The 17,738-nt window shown below is 43.9% G+C and overlaps 2 protein-coding genes across 2 annotated transcripts; one reads left to right on the forward strand and one right to left on the reverse strand.

The window, feature by feature from the left end:
* The first annotated feature begins 11,723 nt into the window (after positions 1 to 11,723).
* Positions 11,724 to 14,725, forward strand: LOC119275345. Its single transcript, XM_037556161.1, has 5 exons — positions 11,724 to 11,822; positions 11,941 to 12,041; positions 12,395 to 12,907; positions 12,988 to 13,213; positions 13,311 to 14,725. Exons 3-5 carry the CDS (start codon positions 12,395 to 12,397, stop codon positions 14,270 to 14,272), a joined length of 1,701 nt encoding a protein of 566 aa, XP_037412058.1. The 5' UTR covers positions 11,724 to 11,822; positions 11,941 to 12,041; the 3' UTR covers positions 14,273 to 14,725.
* Positions 14,726 to 15,006: 281 nt separating this feature from the next.
* Positions 15,007 to 16,428, reverse strand: LOC119281052 (flavonoid O-methyltransferase-like protein Os11g0303600). Its single transcript, XM_037561694.1, has 2 exons — positions 15,584 to 16,428; positions 15,007 to 15,503 (listed from the first exon to the last, which is right to left on the reverse strand). The coding sequence occupies exons 1-2, from the start codon at positions 16,388 to 16,390 to the stop codon at positions 15,213 to 15,215; spliced, it is 1,098 nt and encodes a 365-aa protein (XP_037417591.1). The 5' UTR covers positions 16,391 to 16,428; the 3' UTR covers positions 15,007 to 15,212.
* Positions 16,429 to 17,738: the final 1,310 nt, after the last annotated feature.

Below are 17,738 nucleotides of genomic sequence, written 5' to 3' on the forward strand. Positions count from 1 at the left end.
CATTTGATGCTTGCGAACTGTGCCTTTTGGGCCTGATGACTAAAACTCCGTTCTCCGGAACAACGGAACAAGCTACTGACTTGTTGGAAATAATACATACCGATGTATGCGATCTGATGAGTGTTAAGGCTCGCGGCGTGTATCGTTATTTTCTGACCTTCACAGATGATTTGAGCAGATATGGGTATATCTACTTGATGAAACATAAGTCTGAAACATTTGAAAAGTTCAAAGAATTTCATAATGAAGTGGAAAATCATCGTAACAAGAAAAATAAAGTTTCTACAATCTGATCGTGGAGACGAATATTTGAGTTACGAGTTTGGTCTTCATTTGAAACAATGTGAAATAGTTTCGCAACTCACGCCACCTGGAACACCACAATGTAATGGTGTGTCCGAACATCGTAACCATACTTTACTAGATATGGTGCGATCTATAATGTCTCTTATCGGTTTACCACTATCATTTTGGGGTTATGCATTAGAGACAGCTGCATTCACATTTAATAGGGCACCATCTAAATCCGTTGAGACGACACCGTATGAACTATGGTTTAGCAGTAAACCTAAGCTGTCGTTTCTTAAAGTTTGGAGTTGCCATGCTTATATGAAAAAGGTTTTCAACCTGATAAGCACGAACCCAAATCGGAGAAGTGCGTCTTCATAGAATACCCAAAGGAAACTATTGGGTACACCTTCTATCACAGATCCGAAGGCAAAACATTCGTTGCTAAGAATGGATCCTTTCTGGAGAAGGAGTTTCTCTCGAAATAAGTGAGTGGGAGGAAAGTAGAACTTGATGAGGTAATTTGTACCTTCTCCCGAATTGGAAAGTAGTTCATCATAGAAATCAGTTCCAGTGATTCCTACACCAATTAGTGAGGAAGTTAATGATGATGATCATGAAACTTCAAATCAAGTTGCTACCATACCTCGTAGGTCTTTCAGAGTAAAGATCCGCACCAGAGTGGTACGGTAATCATGTTTTGGAAGTCATGTTACTAGACCATGATGAACCTACGAACTATGAGGAAGCGATGATGAGCCCAGATTCCACGAAATGGCTTGAGGCCATGAAATCTGAGATGGGATCCATGTATGAGAACAAAATATGGACTTTGGTGGAGTTGCCCGATGATCGGCAAGCCATAGAAAATAAATGGATCTTAAAGAGGAAGACGGATACTGATAGTAGTGTTACTATCTACAAAGCTCGACTTGTTGTGAAAGGTTTTTCGACAAGTTCAAGGTGTTGACTACAATGAGATTTTCTCAACTGTAGCGATGCTTAAGTCTGTCCGAATCATGTTAGCAATTGCCATATTTTATGAAATCTGGCAAATGGATGACAAAACTGCATTCCTTAATGGTCTTCTTAAAGAAGAGTTGTATATGATGCAACCAGAAGGTTTTGTCAATCCTAAAGGTGCTAACAAAATGTGCAAGCTCCAGCGATCCATCTATGGACTGGTACAAGCATCTCAGGGTTGGAATATACGCTTTGATAAGTTGATCAAAGCATATAGTTCTATACAGACTTACGGTGAAGACTGTATTTACAATAAAGTGAGTGGGAGCACTACCGCCTTTCTGATAAATATATGTGAGTAACATATTGTTGATCAGAAATGATGTAGAATTTTTCTGGAAAGCATAAAGGAGTATTTGAAAGGAGTTCTTTAAAAAGAAAGACCTTAGTAAAGCTATTTACGTATTGAGCATCAAGATCTATTGAGATAGATCAAGACGCTTGATAAGTTTTTCAATAAGTACATACCTTGTCAAGATTTTGAAATAGTTCAAAATGGAACAGTCGAAGAAAGAGTTCTTGCCTGTGTTGCAAAGGTGTGAAATTGAGTAAGACTCAAATCCCGACCACGGCAGAAAATAGAAAAGAGAATGAAAGTCATTCCCTATGCCTCAGTCATAGGTTCTATAAAGTATGCTATGTACCAGACCTACTATATACCTTGCTCTGAATTTGGCAAGGGAGTACGATAGTGATCTAGAAGTAGATCACTGGACATTGGTCAAAATTATCCTTAGAGAAATAAGGAGATGTTTCTCGATTATGGAGGTGATAAAAGAGCCCGTCGTAAAAAAGTTACAACGATGCAAGCTTTTACACCAATTCAGATGACTCTAAGTCTCAATCTGGATACATATTGAAAGTGGGAGCAATCAGCTAGAGTAGCTCCGTGCAGAGCATTCTGGACATAGAATATTTGCAAAATACATACGGCTCTGAATATGACAGACCCGTTGACTAAACTTCTCTCACAAGCAAAACATGATCATACCTTAGTACTCTTTGGGTGTTAATCACCTAACAATGTGAACTAGATTATTGACTCTAGTAAACCCTTTGGGTGTTGATCACATGACGATGTGAACTATGGGTATTAACACATATAGATGTGAATATTGGTGTTAAATCACATGGCGATGTGAACTAGATTATTGACTCTAGTGCAAGTGGGAGACTGAAGGAAATATACCCTAGAGGCAATAATAAAGTTATTATTTATTTCCTTATTTCATGATAAATGTTTATTATTCATGCTAGAATTGTATTAACCGGAAACATAATACATGTGTGAATACATAGACAAACATAGTGTCACTAGTATGCCTCTACTTGACTAGCTCGTTAATCAAAGATGGTTAAGTTTCCTAACCATAGACATGAGTTGTCATTTGATTAACGGGATCACATCATTAGAAGAATGATGTGATTGACTTGACCCATTCCGTTAGCTTAGCACTTGATCATTTAGTATGTTGCTATTGCTTTCTTCATGACTTATACATGTTCCTATGACTATGAGATTATGCAACTCCCGTTTACCGGAAGAACACTTTGTGTGCTACCAAACGTCAGAACGTAACTGGGTGATTATAAAGGAGCTCTACAGGTGTTTCCGAAGGTACATCTTGGGTTGGCATATTTCGAGATTAGGATTTGTCACTCCGATTGTCGGAGAGGTATCTCTGGGCCCTCTCGGTAATGCACATCACTATAAGCCTTGCAAGCAATGTAGCTAATGAGTTAGTTACGGAATGATGCATTACGTAATGAGTAAAGAGACTTGCCGGTAACGAGATTGAACTAGGTATTGGATACCGACGATCGAATCTCGGGCAAGTAACATACCGATGACAAAGGGAACAATGTATGTTGTTATGCGGTCTGACCGATAAAGATCTTCGTAGAATATGTGGGAGCCAATATGAGCATCTAGGTTCCGTTATTGGTTATTGACCAGAGACGTGTCTCGGTCATGTCCACATAGTTCTCGAACTCGTAGGGTCCGCACGCTTAAGGTTTCGATGACAGTTATATTATGAGTTTATGAGTTTTGATGTACCGAAGGAGTTCGGAGTCCCGGATGAGATCGGGGACATGACGAGGAGTCTCGAAATGGTCGAGACGTAAAGATCGATATATTGGACAACTATATTCGGAGTTCGGAAAGGTTCCGAGTGATTCGGGTATTTTTCGGAGTACCGGAGAGTTACGGGAATTCAGTATATGGGCCTTATTGGGCTTTAGGGGAAAGAGAGAGGAGAGGCTGGGTGCCCCCCCAAGGCCTAGTACGAATTGGACTAGGGGGAGGGGCTGCGCCCCCTCCTTCCTTCTCTTCTCTTTCCCCTTTCCTTGACTCCTACTCCTACTACTTGGAAGGGGGGGAATCCTACTCCCGGTGGGAGTAGGACTCCTCCTTGGCGCGCCCTCCTTGGCCGACCGCCCCCTCCCTCTTGGCTCCTTTATATACGGGGGCAAGGGGGCACCTCTAGACACACAAGTTGATCTTCGTGATCGTTCCTTAGCTGTGTGCGGTGCCCCCCTCCACCATATTCCACCTCGGTCATATCGTTGCGGTGCTCAGGCGAAGCCCTGCGTCGGTAGAACATCATCATCGTCACCACGCCGTCGTGCTGACAGAACTCATCCCCGACACCTTGCTGGATCGGAGTCCGGGGATCTTCATCGAGCTAAACGTGTGCTGAACTCGGAGGTGCCGTACGTTTGGTGCTTGGATCGGTCGGATCGTGAAGACGTACGATTACATCGCGTTGTCATAATGCTTCCGCTTTCGGTCTATGAGGGTATGTGGACACACTCTCCCCTCTTGTTGCTATGCATCACCTTGATCTTGCGTGTGCATAGGAATTTTTTTGAAATTACTATGTTCCCCAACATGATGGCTATATTCTCTGATTTTGTGAAAAGATTTGTGAGGTATTCATGGATGACTTCTCCGTCTATGGATCCTCATTTGATGATTGTTTGAGCAACCTTGATCGAGTTTTGCAGAGATGCCAAGACACTAGTCTCGTCCTGAATTGGGAGAAGTGTCACTTTATGGTTAATGAAGGCATTGTCTTGGGGCATAAGATCTCCGAGAGAGGTATTGAAGTTGATAAAGCCAAAGTTGATGCTATTGAAAAGATGCCATGTCCTAAGGATATAAACGGTACAAGAAGTTTCCTTGGTCACGCCGGTTTTTATAGGAGGTTCATTAAGGACTTTTCTAAAATCTCTAGGCCTCTGACTAATTTATTGCAAAAAGATATTCCTTTTGTCTTTGATGATGATTGTGTAGAAGCATTTGAAATACTTAAGAAAGCTTTGATCACTGCACCTATTGTCCAGCCACCTGATTGGAATTTAACTTTTGAAATTATGTGCGATGCTAGTGATTATGCTGTAGGTGTTGTTCTAGGGCAAAGAGTCGATAAGAAATTGAATGTTATCCAGTATGCTAGTAAGACTCTTGATACTGCCTAGAGAAATTATGCTACTACTGAAAAAGAGTTCTTAGCAGTTGTGTTTGCATGTGATAAGTTTAGACCTTATATTGTTGATTCCAAAGTTACTATTCACACTGATCATGCTGCTATTAATTATCTTATGGAAAAGAAGGATGCTAAGCCTAGACTCATTAGATGGGTTCTCTTTCTCCAAGAATTTGATTTGCATATTATTGATAGAAAGGGAGCTGAGAACCCCGTTGCAGATAACTTGTCTAGGTTAGAGAATGTTCTTGATGACCCATTGCCTATTAATGATAGCTTTCCTGATGAACAATTAGCGGTCATTAATGCTTCTCGTACTGCTCCTTGGTATGCTGATTATGCTAATTACATTGTTGCTAAATTTATACCGCCTAGTTTCACATACCAGCAAAAGAAAAAGGTCTTTTATGATTTAAGACATTACTTCAAGGATGACCCACACCTTTATAAAGGAGTAGATGATGTTATTAGACGTTGTGTGCCTGAGCATGAACAGGAACAGATCCTACATAAGTGCCACTCTGAATCCTATGGAGGACACCATGCTGGAGATAGAATTGCACACAAGGTACTACAATCTGGTTTTTATTGGCCTACTCTCTTCAAAGATGCTCGTAAGTTTGTCTTATCTTGTGATGAATGCCAGAGAGTAGGTAACATTAGTAGACGTCAAGAAATGCCTATGAATTACTCTCTTGTTATTGAACTGTTTGATGTTTGGGGCTTTGATTATATGGGACCTTTTCCTGCCTCTAATGGTTATACACATATTTTAGTTGATGTTGATTACGTTACTAAGTGGGTAGAAGATATTCCAACTAGTAGTGCTGATCATAACACTTCTATTGAAATGCTTAAAGAAGTTATTTTTCCGAGGTTTGGAGTCCCTAGATATCTTATGACTGATGGTGGTTCACATTTTATTCATGGTGCTTTCCGTAAGATGCTTGCTAAGTATGATGTCAATCATAGAATCACATCTCCTTATCACCCGCAGTCTAGTGGTCAAGTAGAGTTGAGCAATAGAGAGCTCAAATTAATTTTGCAAAAGACTGTGAATAGACCTAGAAAGAATTGGTCCAAAAAACTTGATGATGCATTATGGGCCTATAGAACTGCATACAAAAACCCTATGGGTATGTCTCCATATAAGATGGTTTATGGAAAGGCGTGTCATTTGCCTCTTGAACTTGAACATAAGGCATATTGGGCTATTAAAGAGCTCAACTATGACTTCAAACTTGCCGGTGAGAAGAGGTTGTTTGATATTAGCTCTCTTGATGAATGGAGAACTCAAGCCTATGAGAATGCCAAGCTATTCAAAGAAAAAGTCAAACACCGGCATGATAAGACGATACAAAAGCGTGAGTTTAACGTAGGAGACTATGTATTATTATTCAACTCTCGCTTAAGATTTTTTGCAGGAAAAATTCTCTCAAAATGGGAAGGTCCCTACGTTATCGAGGAGGTCTATCATTCTGGTGCCATAAAAATCAACAACTTCGAAGGCACGAGTCCAAGGGTGGTAAACGGTCAAAGAATTAAACATTATATTTCAGGTAATCCTATCAATGTTGAAACTAATATTATTGAAACCGTAACCCCTGAGGAATACATAAGGGACACTTTCCAGAACGTTTCAGACTCCGAAAAGGTATAGGTATGTGGTACGGTAAGTAAACCGACTCCAAAACAACTCCAATGGCAATTTTTACCAGTTTTGGAATATTTAAGAATTTTAGGAAGGAAGAAGTAGTCCGAAAGGGGCACGAGGCTCCCACGAGAGTGGAGGGCGCCCCCCTACTAGGCACGCCCCCCTATCTCGTGGGCACCTCATGTGCCTCCCGGACTCTGTTTTCTTGCACGTTACGTATTTTGGTCGGTAAAAATTCATTATATATACTCCCGAAGGTTCTGACCACCATATCACGCAAATATCCTCTGTTTTCGTTTCGAGCTGTTTTTGTTTCAGATTTAGAGCATCATGACATCTCCAAGTGCTCCCAAGGAGAAGTTTTTCGAGAGGGTTATCAACCCCTATCTCGCGGAGGTGCTGCAACACCTTCAAACCATTGAGATGCGTGAGGGGTTGCTGCACATCCGCGATGTGGAGGGACCAAGGCGTACCGGGAGCGTGGAGACAAAGCTCGAAGCCGTGGAGCAGCAAGTTTTCAAGTGTCAAGGGATGGTGGAGCGTGGACTCAACGCCAACCAAATGATGATCACGGAGTTCACCAACAACCACAAGCTGGATGCCAAAGTCATTGGGGAGACCATCTTCAAGCTTCAAGAGAAAATCGAGCACCTCCAAGCCCGGATCTACGACCTGCAAAACCAGAACTGTGAGTATGAATATAGATTCAAGAGGATGAGTTTGGCTACAGATTTAAGAATCTTGGAGACTCGATCATCCTTCTATGATGGAGAGCCTATGCCTTGGAAGACGGACGACAAGCCTACATCATCAACAACTCCTACTTCACCACCTCTGAGGACATAATCAAACGGGTATGGGCACTCCCCTTGGCAACTGCCAAGCTTGGGGGAGGTGCCCCGATATCGTATCACCATCACACTCCTATCTTTACCGCTTTATTTAGTTCGATCCTTTTAGTAGTATCTTGATCTAGTAGATTGAAGTTTTGATATCAAGTAGTTTGAGTTCTGCATTGTGATATCTTTTTGTATTCGAGTCCTCGAGCTATCTATAATAAAGATTAGTGTTGAGTCAAGGGCTTTGCTTGGTTGCTATGATCTTGAGAAAGTAGAAAGAATAAAAGAGTTCATATTGATCTTATGGATAGTGATAACTTCACATATAGAAAGTATGAGGCATAAAAATTGTTGAGAGTTGATGAACGTAGTTTTGGTCATCGTTGCAATTAATAGGAAGTGATAAGGAAAGAGAGGTTCACATATAAATATACTATCTTGGACATCTTTTATGACTGTGAGCACTCATTAAGTATGACATGCTAAAAGAGTTGACGTTGGACAAGGAAGACAACGTAATGGTTTATGTTTTCTCACATCTCAGTTAAAGTATATTGTCATTGACCTTCCAAACATGTTGAGCTTGCCTTTCCCCCTCATGCTAGCCAAATTCCTAGCACCAAGTAGAGATACTACTTGTACTTCCAAATATCCTTAAACCCAGTCTTGCCATGAGAGTCCACCATATCTACCTATGGATTGAGTAAGATCCTTCAAGTCAGTTTTATCGGTGCAAGAAATAAAAATTGCTCTCTAAATATGCATGACTTATTAGTGCGGAGAAAATAAGCTTTATACGATCTTGTTATGGGAGCAATAAAATTGACGAACTGCATAATAAAGGTCCATACACAAGTGGTAATATAAAGTGACATTCTTTCGTACTAAGATTTTGTGTATCCAACCCTAAAAGCGCATGACAACCTCTGCTTCCCTCTGCGAAGGGCCTATCTTTACTTTATGTTCTTACTTTATGTTTTTATTTTGAACTTGAGTCAAGGTGATCCTCACCTTTCCCTTTTTAATTTTATCCTTTGGCAAGCTCTTCGTGTTTGAAAGATCATGATACATATATGTAATTGGATGTTCGTTAGCATGGGCTATTATTGTTGACATCACCTAAAGGTGAATACGTTGGGAGGCAACACAATAAGCCCCTATCTTTCTCAGTGTCCGGCTGAAACTCCATAACCACAAGTACTGTGTGAGTGTTAGCAATTGTAGAGGACTACGAGATAGTTGAGTATGTGAGCTTGTTGAAAAGCTCTATTGTTGACTCTTTTTGATGTTACGATAAATTGCAATTGCTTCAATGACTGAGATTATAGTTTGTTAGTTCTCAATGAAGTTTTTTGAACCATACTTGACATTGTGAATTGATTGTCACTTGAGCATAAGAAATTATATAATGAAATCTATATATGTGCTGTTATAAGAATGATCATGATGCCATCATGTCCGTATTTTATTTTTATCGACACCTCTATCTCTAAACATGTGGACATATTTTTCGATTTCGGCTTTCGCTTGAGGACAAGCGAGGTCTAAGCTTGGGGGAGTTGATACGTCCATTTTGCATCATGCTTTTATATCAATATTTTATTGCTTTATGGGCTGTTATTACACGTTATATCTCAATACTTATGGCTATTCTCTCTTATTTTACAAGGTTTACCATGAAGAGGGGGAATGCCGGCAGCTGGAATTCTGGCTGGAAAATGAGCAAACGTTGGAAACCTATTCTGCACAACCCCAAAAGTCATGAAACTCCACGAAACAACTTTTGGGAATTATTAAGAATTTCTGAGCGAAAGAAATACACCAGGGGGGGGGGGCCACACCCTGTCCAGGAGACAGGGGCGCCCCCTATCTCCTGGGCCTCCTGGTGGGCCTCCGGTGTCCATCTTCTGCTATATCATCGCTTTTACCCTGGAAAAAATCGTGGGCAAGCTTACGGGACGAAACTCCGCCGCCACGAGGCGGAACGTTGGCAGAACCAATCTAGGGCTCTGGCGGAGCTGTTCTGTCGGGGACACTTCCCTCCGGGAGGGGGAAATCATCACCAATGTCATCACCAACAATCCTCTCATCGGGAGAGGGTCAATCTCCATCAACATCTTCACCAGCACCATCTCCTCTCAAAACTCTAGTTCATCTCTTGTATCCAATCTTGTATCAAAACCACAAATTGGTACCTGTGGGTTGCTAGTAGTGTTGATTACTCCTTGTAGTTGATGCTAATTGGTTTACTTGGTGGAAGATCATATGTTCAGATCCTTTATGCATATTATTACTCCTCTGATTACGAACATGAATATGCTTTGTGAGTAGTTACGTTTGTTCCTGAGGACATGGGTGAAGTCTTGCTATTAGTAGTCATGTGAATTTGGTATTCGTTCGATATTTTGATGAGATGTATGTTGTCTTTTCCTCTAGTGGTGTTATGTGAACGTCGACTACATGACACTTCACCATTATTTGGGCCTAGAGGAAGGCATGAGGAAGTAATAAGTAGATGATGGGTTGCTAGAGTGACAGAAGGTTAAACCCTAGTTTATGTGTTGCTTCGTTAGGGGCTGATATGGATCCATATGTTTAATGTTGTGGTTAGGTTTACCTTAATACTTCTTTTGTAGTTGCGGACGCTTGCAATAGGGGTTAATCATAAGTGGGATGCTTGTCCAAGTAAGGGCAGTACCCAAGTATCGGTCCACCCACATATCAAATTATCAAAGTACCGAACGCGAATCATATGAACGTGATGAAAACTAGATTGACGATAATTCCCATGTGTCCTCGGGAGCTCCTTTCTCATTATTAGAAATTGTCCAGGCTTATCCTTTGCTACATAAAGGATTGGGCCACCTTGCTGCACTTATTTATTTTATTTACTTGTTACTCGTTACTATTTATCTTATCACAAAACTATCTATCACCTACAATTTCAGTGCTTGCAGAAAAAATCTTACTGAAAACCACTTATCATTTTCTTCTACTCCTCGTTAGGTTCGACACTCTTACTTATCGAAAGGACTACGATTGATCCCCTACACTTGTGGGTCATCAACGGCTGCCACTTCATGTTGTTCGACCTACCATCCTTCTTTGCCTTTGCTGCTGCTAGCTTGATTGCAGCGGCAGCAGCAGCAGGAGGAGTTGGCTCAACGAGCACTACTGGCACATAGAGGGAATCAGACTCGAACACCTCTGAATCATGTGCCATCTCGGAGATAGTCCGCGAGTCCTTGAAAAACGATGGAGCAAACTGGCCGTCGGACACGACAATGGCCTTACTAAGATCTTGCCTCTGCGTGGTCATGTCCTACAATCGTAGCACGCATTGACAGTGAGTATAGCACACTACATACCGGACAATCCATGAAAGCAGGAGCATACATGTACATGGTTCATCACTATCATAGCAATCACATGCTTCATCACTATCATACTAAGCATACCAGACAATCTATGAGCAGAAACATACATCTACAACAAACAACATGCTACAAGTAGACCACCAATAGCTACAAGTCACATATCTAAGCTTGATTCAACACAAGCACAAGGCTCAATTTTAAACTCTACTACTAATCTAGCCTACCACATGCTTGAACATCTAGCCCTACCACAAATTGCAACCGCAGCATAGCAACCAACCATATGAGCTCACAGATCAGACCACTAATCAACCATGCATCTAGATCAAACCCTAGCTGCAGCTCAGATCTAGCTAGAAGGAACAGAGAGAAGGGGGGATTGAACTCACAGAGGCCATGGCTGCAGCTTGAGGACGAGGGGGGCGGTGGTGAAAGATGAATGCCGGCCGGTGAAGGAGCTCCGGCGTCGTGGACCGCCGGCCGATGAAGATGCGCCGCTTACCTGCTCGTCGGTGCCTATGCGCGTTGGCGGGAAGGTGCGAACGAAGGAAGACTGATGGCGGGAGTTGGGGCGGTGAGGGAGGGGCTAAATAGGGGGTGGAGTGGCGGAAGGTGAGCCGAAATCCTTCCGCCGATTTTTCGACGACGCGGGCGAGCTCGCGCCATCTCCCCTGCTCGCACGAGGGGAGAAGCGCATCACCCTCCCCTGCCTCGCCCGGGCCAGGCTCGCGAGCTACTGCCGAATCCTGCGTTTCCCCTGGGTCTGGCCTGCAGGTGCTTTAAGTTCCGTGCGATGCGGGTCGCACAGTGAAATCAGGCAACCATACAGGCCGCTTTCTTCCCGTTCGGATCAGGCTGGGCCTAATACGGACAACCAAACACGCCCTAAGATACGGAGCAATATTCATTCCGCTCCTTTTCGCCGGTAGCTATTTCATTTTCACCACTAGCTGGTTGCTCAAGGCCGAGATACGCAGGACCACCATGCGACTCGGGCCAACACCATCGAACCGATCGAACCGGAACTAATCAGTTCCCTCACCCGGTCACCCCTGACCGCCCCCCAGACGCCCGCAAGCACCAGCCTCGAGCCCTCAGCGACCGGAGACCAGCGGACGGCAGCCATCGGCGAGGTGCTCTGCCGCCACCGGTTGCTCCCCCCTCTAACCCTCCCCTCCCCTCCTCTCCTCTCCCCCATTAGCGTGCGCCCATCCTTCTCCCGCACGACCAGGGAGGCCGGCGCCCCTAACCTCCCCCCACACCCGCAGGCCGCAGGCGACCGGCGACCAGGGGCTGGCGTCTGCGCCTTGCTTCTCCTCCGAATCCACTCTCCCTCGCCTAGAGTTCGCGCCAGCTGCTCCAACCCGAGGTATGGAATCCAAATTCTTCGATTCCTACATTGAGGGATAATGACTGGGATTTGTGACTGTTCCTACATTGATGGATAATGACTTGGATTTGTGACTGTGAGGATAATGTGTATGCATACCTTCATATTATTGTCCACAACATTTGTGCACTGAACCATGAACTGTCAAGTGCTGCTAGTCTATTTTTGTTGTAAGCATACACCTCCTGTTCTTTCAAACCTGAAGCCGACCTCTCCTGTATGGATTGTAGACGGCAAAGCTTAAGTTACTGTCAGCATTTACATTCTTCTGCATTTTTACTGTTCTTTGCAATTCATAGCATGTTTTCTGCATTTTCCAAAATGCACTGTAGATGGACAAGGAGAGGTTCAGGAAAAGAAGGTTGATGCTTATAAAGGCCGCTGCATCCGTGTCTTCGTGTATGGTCATGTTGTATGTCCGGCCCAGACTACAGAGAAAGAAAGAGAGTATTTCCTATGGGCCAATCGAGGCAAGGGACAAGAAAAGGATTGCCTTTCTAAATAATCAGATTTACAAGGATGATATAACTTGTCAGACAACGCTGAGGCTTACGAGGGCTTCTTTTTTCGGGTTGTGCCAAGTTTTGAGGGAACGCTCTTTGCTCCGTGACACTGTTCATATATGTATTGAGGAGCAAGTCGCCATGTTCTTGATCACAGTAGGACACAACCTTCGGAATAGGGTTGTAAGTGCTATTTTTAATAGGTCAGGTGAACCAGTTAGTCGCTATTTTGGACTAGTCCTCCATGCTATAGTTCAGCTAAGGGATGAGTTTATTAGTCCACCATCATTGGAGACCCCAACCAGAATTGCTGGCGACCCAAGATGGGACCCATACTTCAAGGTATGACCATGCACAGCTATATTTTTTTAGCGTAGAAACTGTTTACTTACTAATTTTTTTGGGCGGTTCTGATCATGTAGGATTGTATTGGAGTCATTGATTGTACACAGGTACAGGCTTCTTCCTGTAAGAACGTGGAGACTGCCTTCCGTGGTAAGAAGTTAGTTGCAAGCCAAAATGTGATGGCAGCAATTGATTTTGACCTTCGTTTCACACATGTGCTGGCTCGTTGGGAGGGATCTGCACATGACGATGCTGTTTTAGTGGATGCGATAGAGTGCGAGAATGGCCCATGTGTTCCTCAAGGTAATAAATTTGTTCTATCATGATATATCCACATAGAGTTAATACTACTTATTACACAATACTACCTCCGCCGCTGATATATATTCCTAACATGTAGGTAAATTCTACCTAGTGGAAGCCGGATATGGAGCCAAACCTGGATTTTTGCCACCTTTCCACAGCATACAATATCACTTTACTGTGTGGGGGAACAATCATGTGCGAGATGCAAGGGAATTGTTCAATCTTAGACACTCATCTCTACGAGTACCTATAGAACGTGCATTCGCATCACTCAAGCGAAGATTTAAAGTTCTAGATGATGCAAATCCATTCTTTCCCTCCGCTACCCAAGTGGATGTTGTGATAGCTTGCGTCATCCTCCACAACTGGGTTCTTTCCCAAGGCACTGATTGTTTCATTATACCGGAGATTAATTGGAAACCTAAACCCCCTAGTTCTCAGATAGAGCATACCCATGACGATAGACACATGGTTGAGTTCAGACAAGCTCTTGCTGACAAAATGTGGGAAGACCATCAAAACTATCACCGCAATGATGCTGACTTCTTGAACACTCCAACTTACTATCACGAGATGGCCACAATCTTCAGTGATAGTGTGGCTCCTGATGTATACGCTAAGAGTGTGGATGAGCTTCTTGCTGTAGATGTGGCCGGGAATGAAATTGTTACTGGAGGAAATGACACTTTTGCTGCCAGTGTTGAAGAGTTTACACTGCCTTTTCCTATTCCCGACTGGGGGAAGAATGGTGATTCCTCTAGCAGTAAAGCATCGAAAAGGGCCAAGGTAAACAATGATGACGAGTTGATGCATTTGATGACCAGCCTTGATAACCTTGCCAAAGCTATAGAGAAATCTGAATGCGTAGATACAGATGTCCCTGACGATCTTTGGGGTAACCTGATGAATCTCCCTGGATTTGAAGAGGCGCATCTTACCCATTACTATGCTCATCTAGTTGAGAATGCTGCAATTGGTAGAGCATTCAACAAACTTAGCATGTCCAACAAAATGACATGGGTAGCTAGATATATCGAGAACCACCTTTCTGAGTAGAACCTACTTTTATGTTTGAACTATGTGGCAACACTGCCTTTTGTTGCCAATAGAAACAACAACTATGCGGTATGGCCGTGCTGTGTCCGTGTGTGTTCTGTAACAGGCATTGCTATCTCTATGTTTGTTGTGCTACAACGGAACTAGGGCTGACACTGACCTTGTAAGTATTTCATGTGCACGCTAGGCAGACTCCGGATAGGACCTGATGCTCATTGGAAATTATCCTTGACGTATATCCTATTGGTTGGTCTGAGTTTCAGCATATAGGACAGAGAGTGATGCTGTGAGCTGAATTTTCAGTGCATGATTCAGATAAATTGCCGTTAGTGTTTGTTTATGTACGCCTGAATTTCCGGTGCTGATGTAAGCTGTTTTCTTTACTGCGTTCTCATGGATGCTGGTTTACTCTGAATCTTCAGTGTATTATATGACAGCCGTGTTTACTCTGAAGCGTAGAGTAGTTTCTTGCCTCACATTCCCTGCGTCCAAGAAATCATTTAATTGTGTCATCTCCTTCTACTTGTTCTTTTTCAGTACTAGGATGCACTGATGCATCCCTACTTGTTTGTGCTCTGAAATTAGCCAGCAAAGAATCAAACATGACCATCAAAACTATCACCGCAAAGAAGTTACCACCACGCCAAGCACAATCATATACAGGATTGTATATCCACGTCTGTGCAGTGTGTACACGAGACGATCAGCATCGAGCAAAACCCGATCCAAAAACCTTTAATATAGAGCCAAGAAACAGCTCAAAATGCTAATTTTATTAAGTCCATATACCCGAGCAACAGATAATACAAATGTGGGCGCCTTTAAAGGCATATGAACAAATCGTTGCTGCAGAAAAATACTTTGGGGTGAACATCACAGGGCCAACGCTTACACACACGTTACAGCAGATATCTGCTGTAACCACGCATGCACAGCATGGCTAAGCATACAGCTCAGTGATGGCCATAAAACCCAAAACAGGCCTTGTCTTGTGGTGGCTGAATCCCGCGTCCATGAAAATCTTGCGCCACTCGTGCTCGTCACGCTCCTTTCCTGCCGTGATCACCATCATCAGCAGATCAAACGAGACTTGGGCTTCCAGCATGGCTTTCAAAGGAGATCCGACCACTATGTCTATGATTATCACTTTCCCGCCCGATTCGGGGATCGCCTTCTTGCACTGCATCAAGATCTTCACGCAGTCCTCGTCGTTCCAGTCATGCATGATGTACTGCAACATGAACATTTGAATTAATTAGCATAATAAAACAATTAAAGAAGTTATGTATTCGTGGCAACTATATGTTATACCTTGAGGAACACAGCATCGGTCGTCGGAATGGAGCTCATCATGTCACCTGAGATGTACTCGACCACGCCGTCGGACGGGATGGAATTGACCACGTTGGGGAGGTCGAGCACGGAGCACTTGACGTGCGGGAAGGCCCTCGCGATGGCCCTCGCCGCGGAGCCGGGCCCGCCGCCGACGTCGACCAGCGAGGTCACCCCCTCGAACACGTCGCCGTAGTTGCTGATGACGAAGTCCATCGCGAGCTGGGTGTCTGACCCCATGCCCGCGTTGAAGACCTGGTTCATCTTCGGGTCATGCTCCATGACGCCCCACAGGTCTGTGCCGTGCGCCATCCTGAACGGCATCGCCACCGCCGCCGCGCCGTCGTCGCTCATGAACCACTCTGGCAGGTGCATGGCCGCTTTCACGTGGTACTTGGTGGTCTGGGAGAGCACGAACGGCGAGAGGCTCCCGCACGACCCGTTGGCGCCGGCGTCGTCCGCCAGCAGGCGGGACACCGGCGTGAGGCCGTAGACGCTCGCCTTCTCCCCATCCGCGCACTCACCTGCAGCAGGTGCACTGACAGTAAAGATACCGAACGCGGCGAGAAACCTCATGAGGCGAGGCAGGTGCGCCTTCTTGCTCTCCGGGACAGAAACGGCGTCGAGCAAGTCCGGCAGCGTGGCGGCGCCGCCGCATCGGTGGATGGCGTTCGGGAGACCGAGCTTGATGGCGCACTCGAGCGCCATGGATTTGAGGTAGCCGAAGGTGAGGTCCCAGAGCTCGGCGTGCGCCTGCAGAAGCTCCTCGTTGGAGAAGGTCGCCATGGGCACAGTCTACTGGTGGTGGTTTTGAGCTGCAAGGTGGGTAGGTACATCCTTGTGTGATCAAGCATGGCCTGATATATAGGCTCCCCTGCACACACTCACATGAATCAGGAGGCTCGAGGTCCCCAGGGAGACGCATGCAGTGCACCACTACCTAGTGTGCCACCTGTCACCATGCAGCGTTCCAGTAGCTGCTATGCCACCTGGACAGATAATGACAGCATTTGGAGAAATAGAGCACTGTCACTCTGTGAGCCACCCATTGACCGGCCATTGTGTGTGGATAACGTGGTCGAGGCCTTAGGCCCATGTTTGCTTTTTGAAGCTAAGTTAAGAGTTACGGCCCACTTTGATTTGCAAGAAGCAGAAAAAAAAGGGAAATCCTAATTTGGCGCTTATGCGCCGGTTCGCCAACTGGCGCCTGCAGGCGCTTGTAATTGGGCCGGCCCGTTTTCCCTCTTTTTTGTTGAAAAACAAAGCAAAAAAGGCCACCCATTGACCGGCCATTGTGTGTGGATAACGTGGTCGAGGCCTTAGGCCCATGTTTGCTTTTTGAAGCTAAGTTAAGAGTTACGGCCCACTTTGATTTGCAAGAAGCAGAAAAAAAAGGGAAATCCTAATTTGGCGCTTATGCGCCGGTTCGCCAACTGGCGCCTGCAGGCGCTTGTAATTGGGCCGGCCCGTTTTCCCTCTTTTTTGTTGAAAAACAAAGCAAAAAAGGTTAGCGCGGCGCCAGGGTTCGAACTCAAGAGCTCTTCGTGGAGACCGCAGAGCACTAACCACTAGGACACAAACTCACTTTTGTATAAGTACATGTTTCCTTCTTTTATTCTTTCCCTGGTCGCGGTTCTTATTCCTTTTGTTCTTTTTTTTCTTCAATGCAAGAACTGGGTTCAAATTCGTGATTCTATGTTCACGACCTTTTTTTCAAATATCATGAACTTTCATCAAATTCAATGATTTCTTTCGAAAATTTATGAGTTTAAAAAACCGTTGAACATTTAATTCAATGAACTTTTTTCCAAATTCGATGAACTTTTTTCAAAATTGATGAACTTTTTCAAAATTGATGAACTTCTTTTTCAAATTCGATGAACTTTTCTCAGAATCGATGAAATTTTTTTGAATTCGGTGAACTATTTTCAAATTCGATGAACTTTTTTCCCAAGTTTGATGAACTTTTTTCAATACCGATGAACTTTTTTGAATTCGATGAACTTTTTGTTAAAATTTGATGAACTTTTTTCAAATTTGACGAACTATTTTCCAAGCCCACGTTTTTTTCAATTTTTTGTGCTTTTTTCAAATTCATGAACTATTTTTGAATTTGTGAATTATTTTTCAAATT

Source organism: Triticum dicoccoides, chromosome 3B (assembly GCF_002162155.2).
Source record: "Triticum dicoccoides isolate Atlit2015 ecotype Zavitan chromosome 3B, WEW_v2.0, whole genome shotgun sequence".
Classification (NCBI taxonomy): Eukaryota; Viridiplantae; Streptophyta; class Magnoliopsida; order Poales; family Poaceae; genus Triticum; species Triticum dicoccoides.

Bases quoted from the DNA above. Each gene is read 5' to 3' on its own strand.
- LOC119275345 (XM_037556161.1), top strand. From the start codon at position 12,395: ATGGACAAGGAGAGGTTCAGGAAAAGAAGGTTGATGCTTATAAAGGCC. The intron at 12,908-12,987 runs GTATGACCATGC...CTGATCATGTAG, and splicing joins GATGGGACCCATACTTCAAG to GATTGTATTGGAGTCATTGA. The intron at 13,214-13,310 runs GTAATAAATTTG...CCTAACATGTAG, and splicing joins TGGCCCATGTGTTCCTCAAG to GTAAATTCTACCTAGTGGAA.
- LOC119281052 (XM_037561694.1), bottom strand. From the start codon at position 16,390: ATGGCGACCTTCTCCAACGAGGAGCTTCTGCAGGCGCACGCCGAGCTC. The intron at 15,504-15,583 runs GTATAACATATA...TTCATGTTGCAG, and splicing joins CCGATGCTGTGTTCCTCAAG to TACATCATGCATGACTGGAA.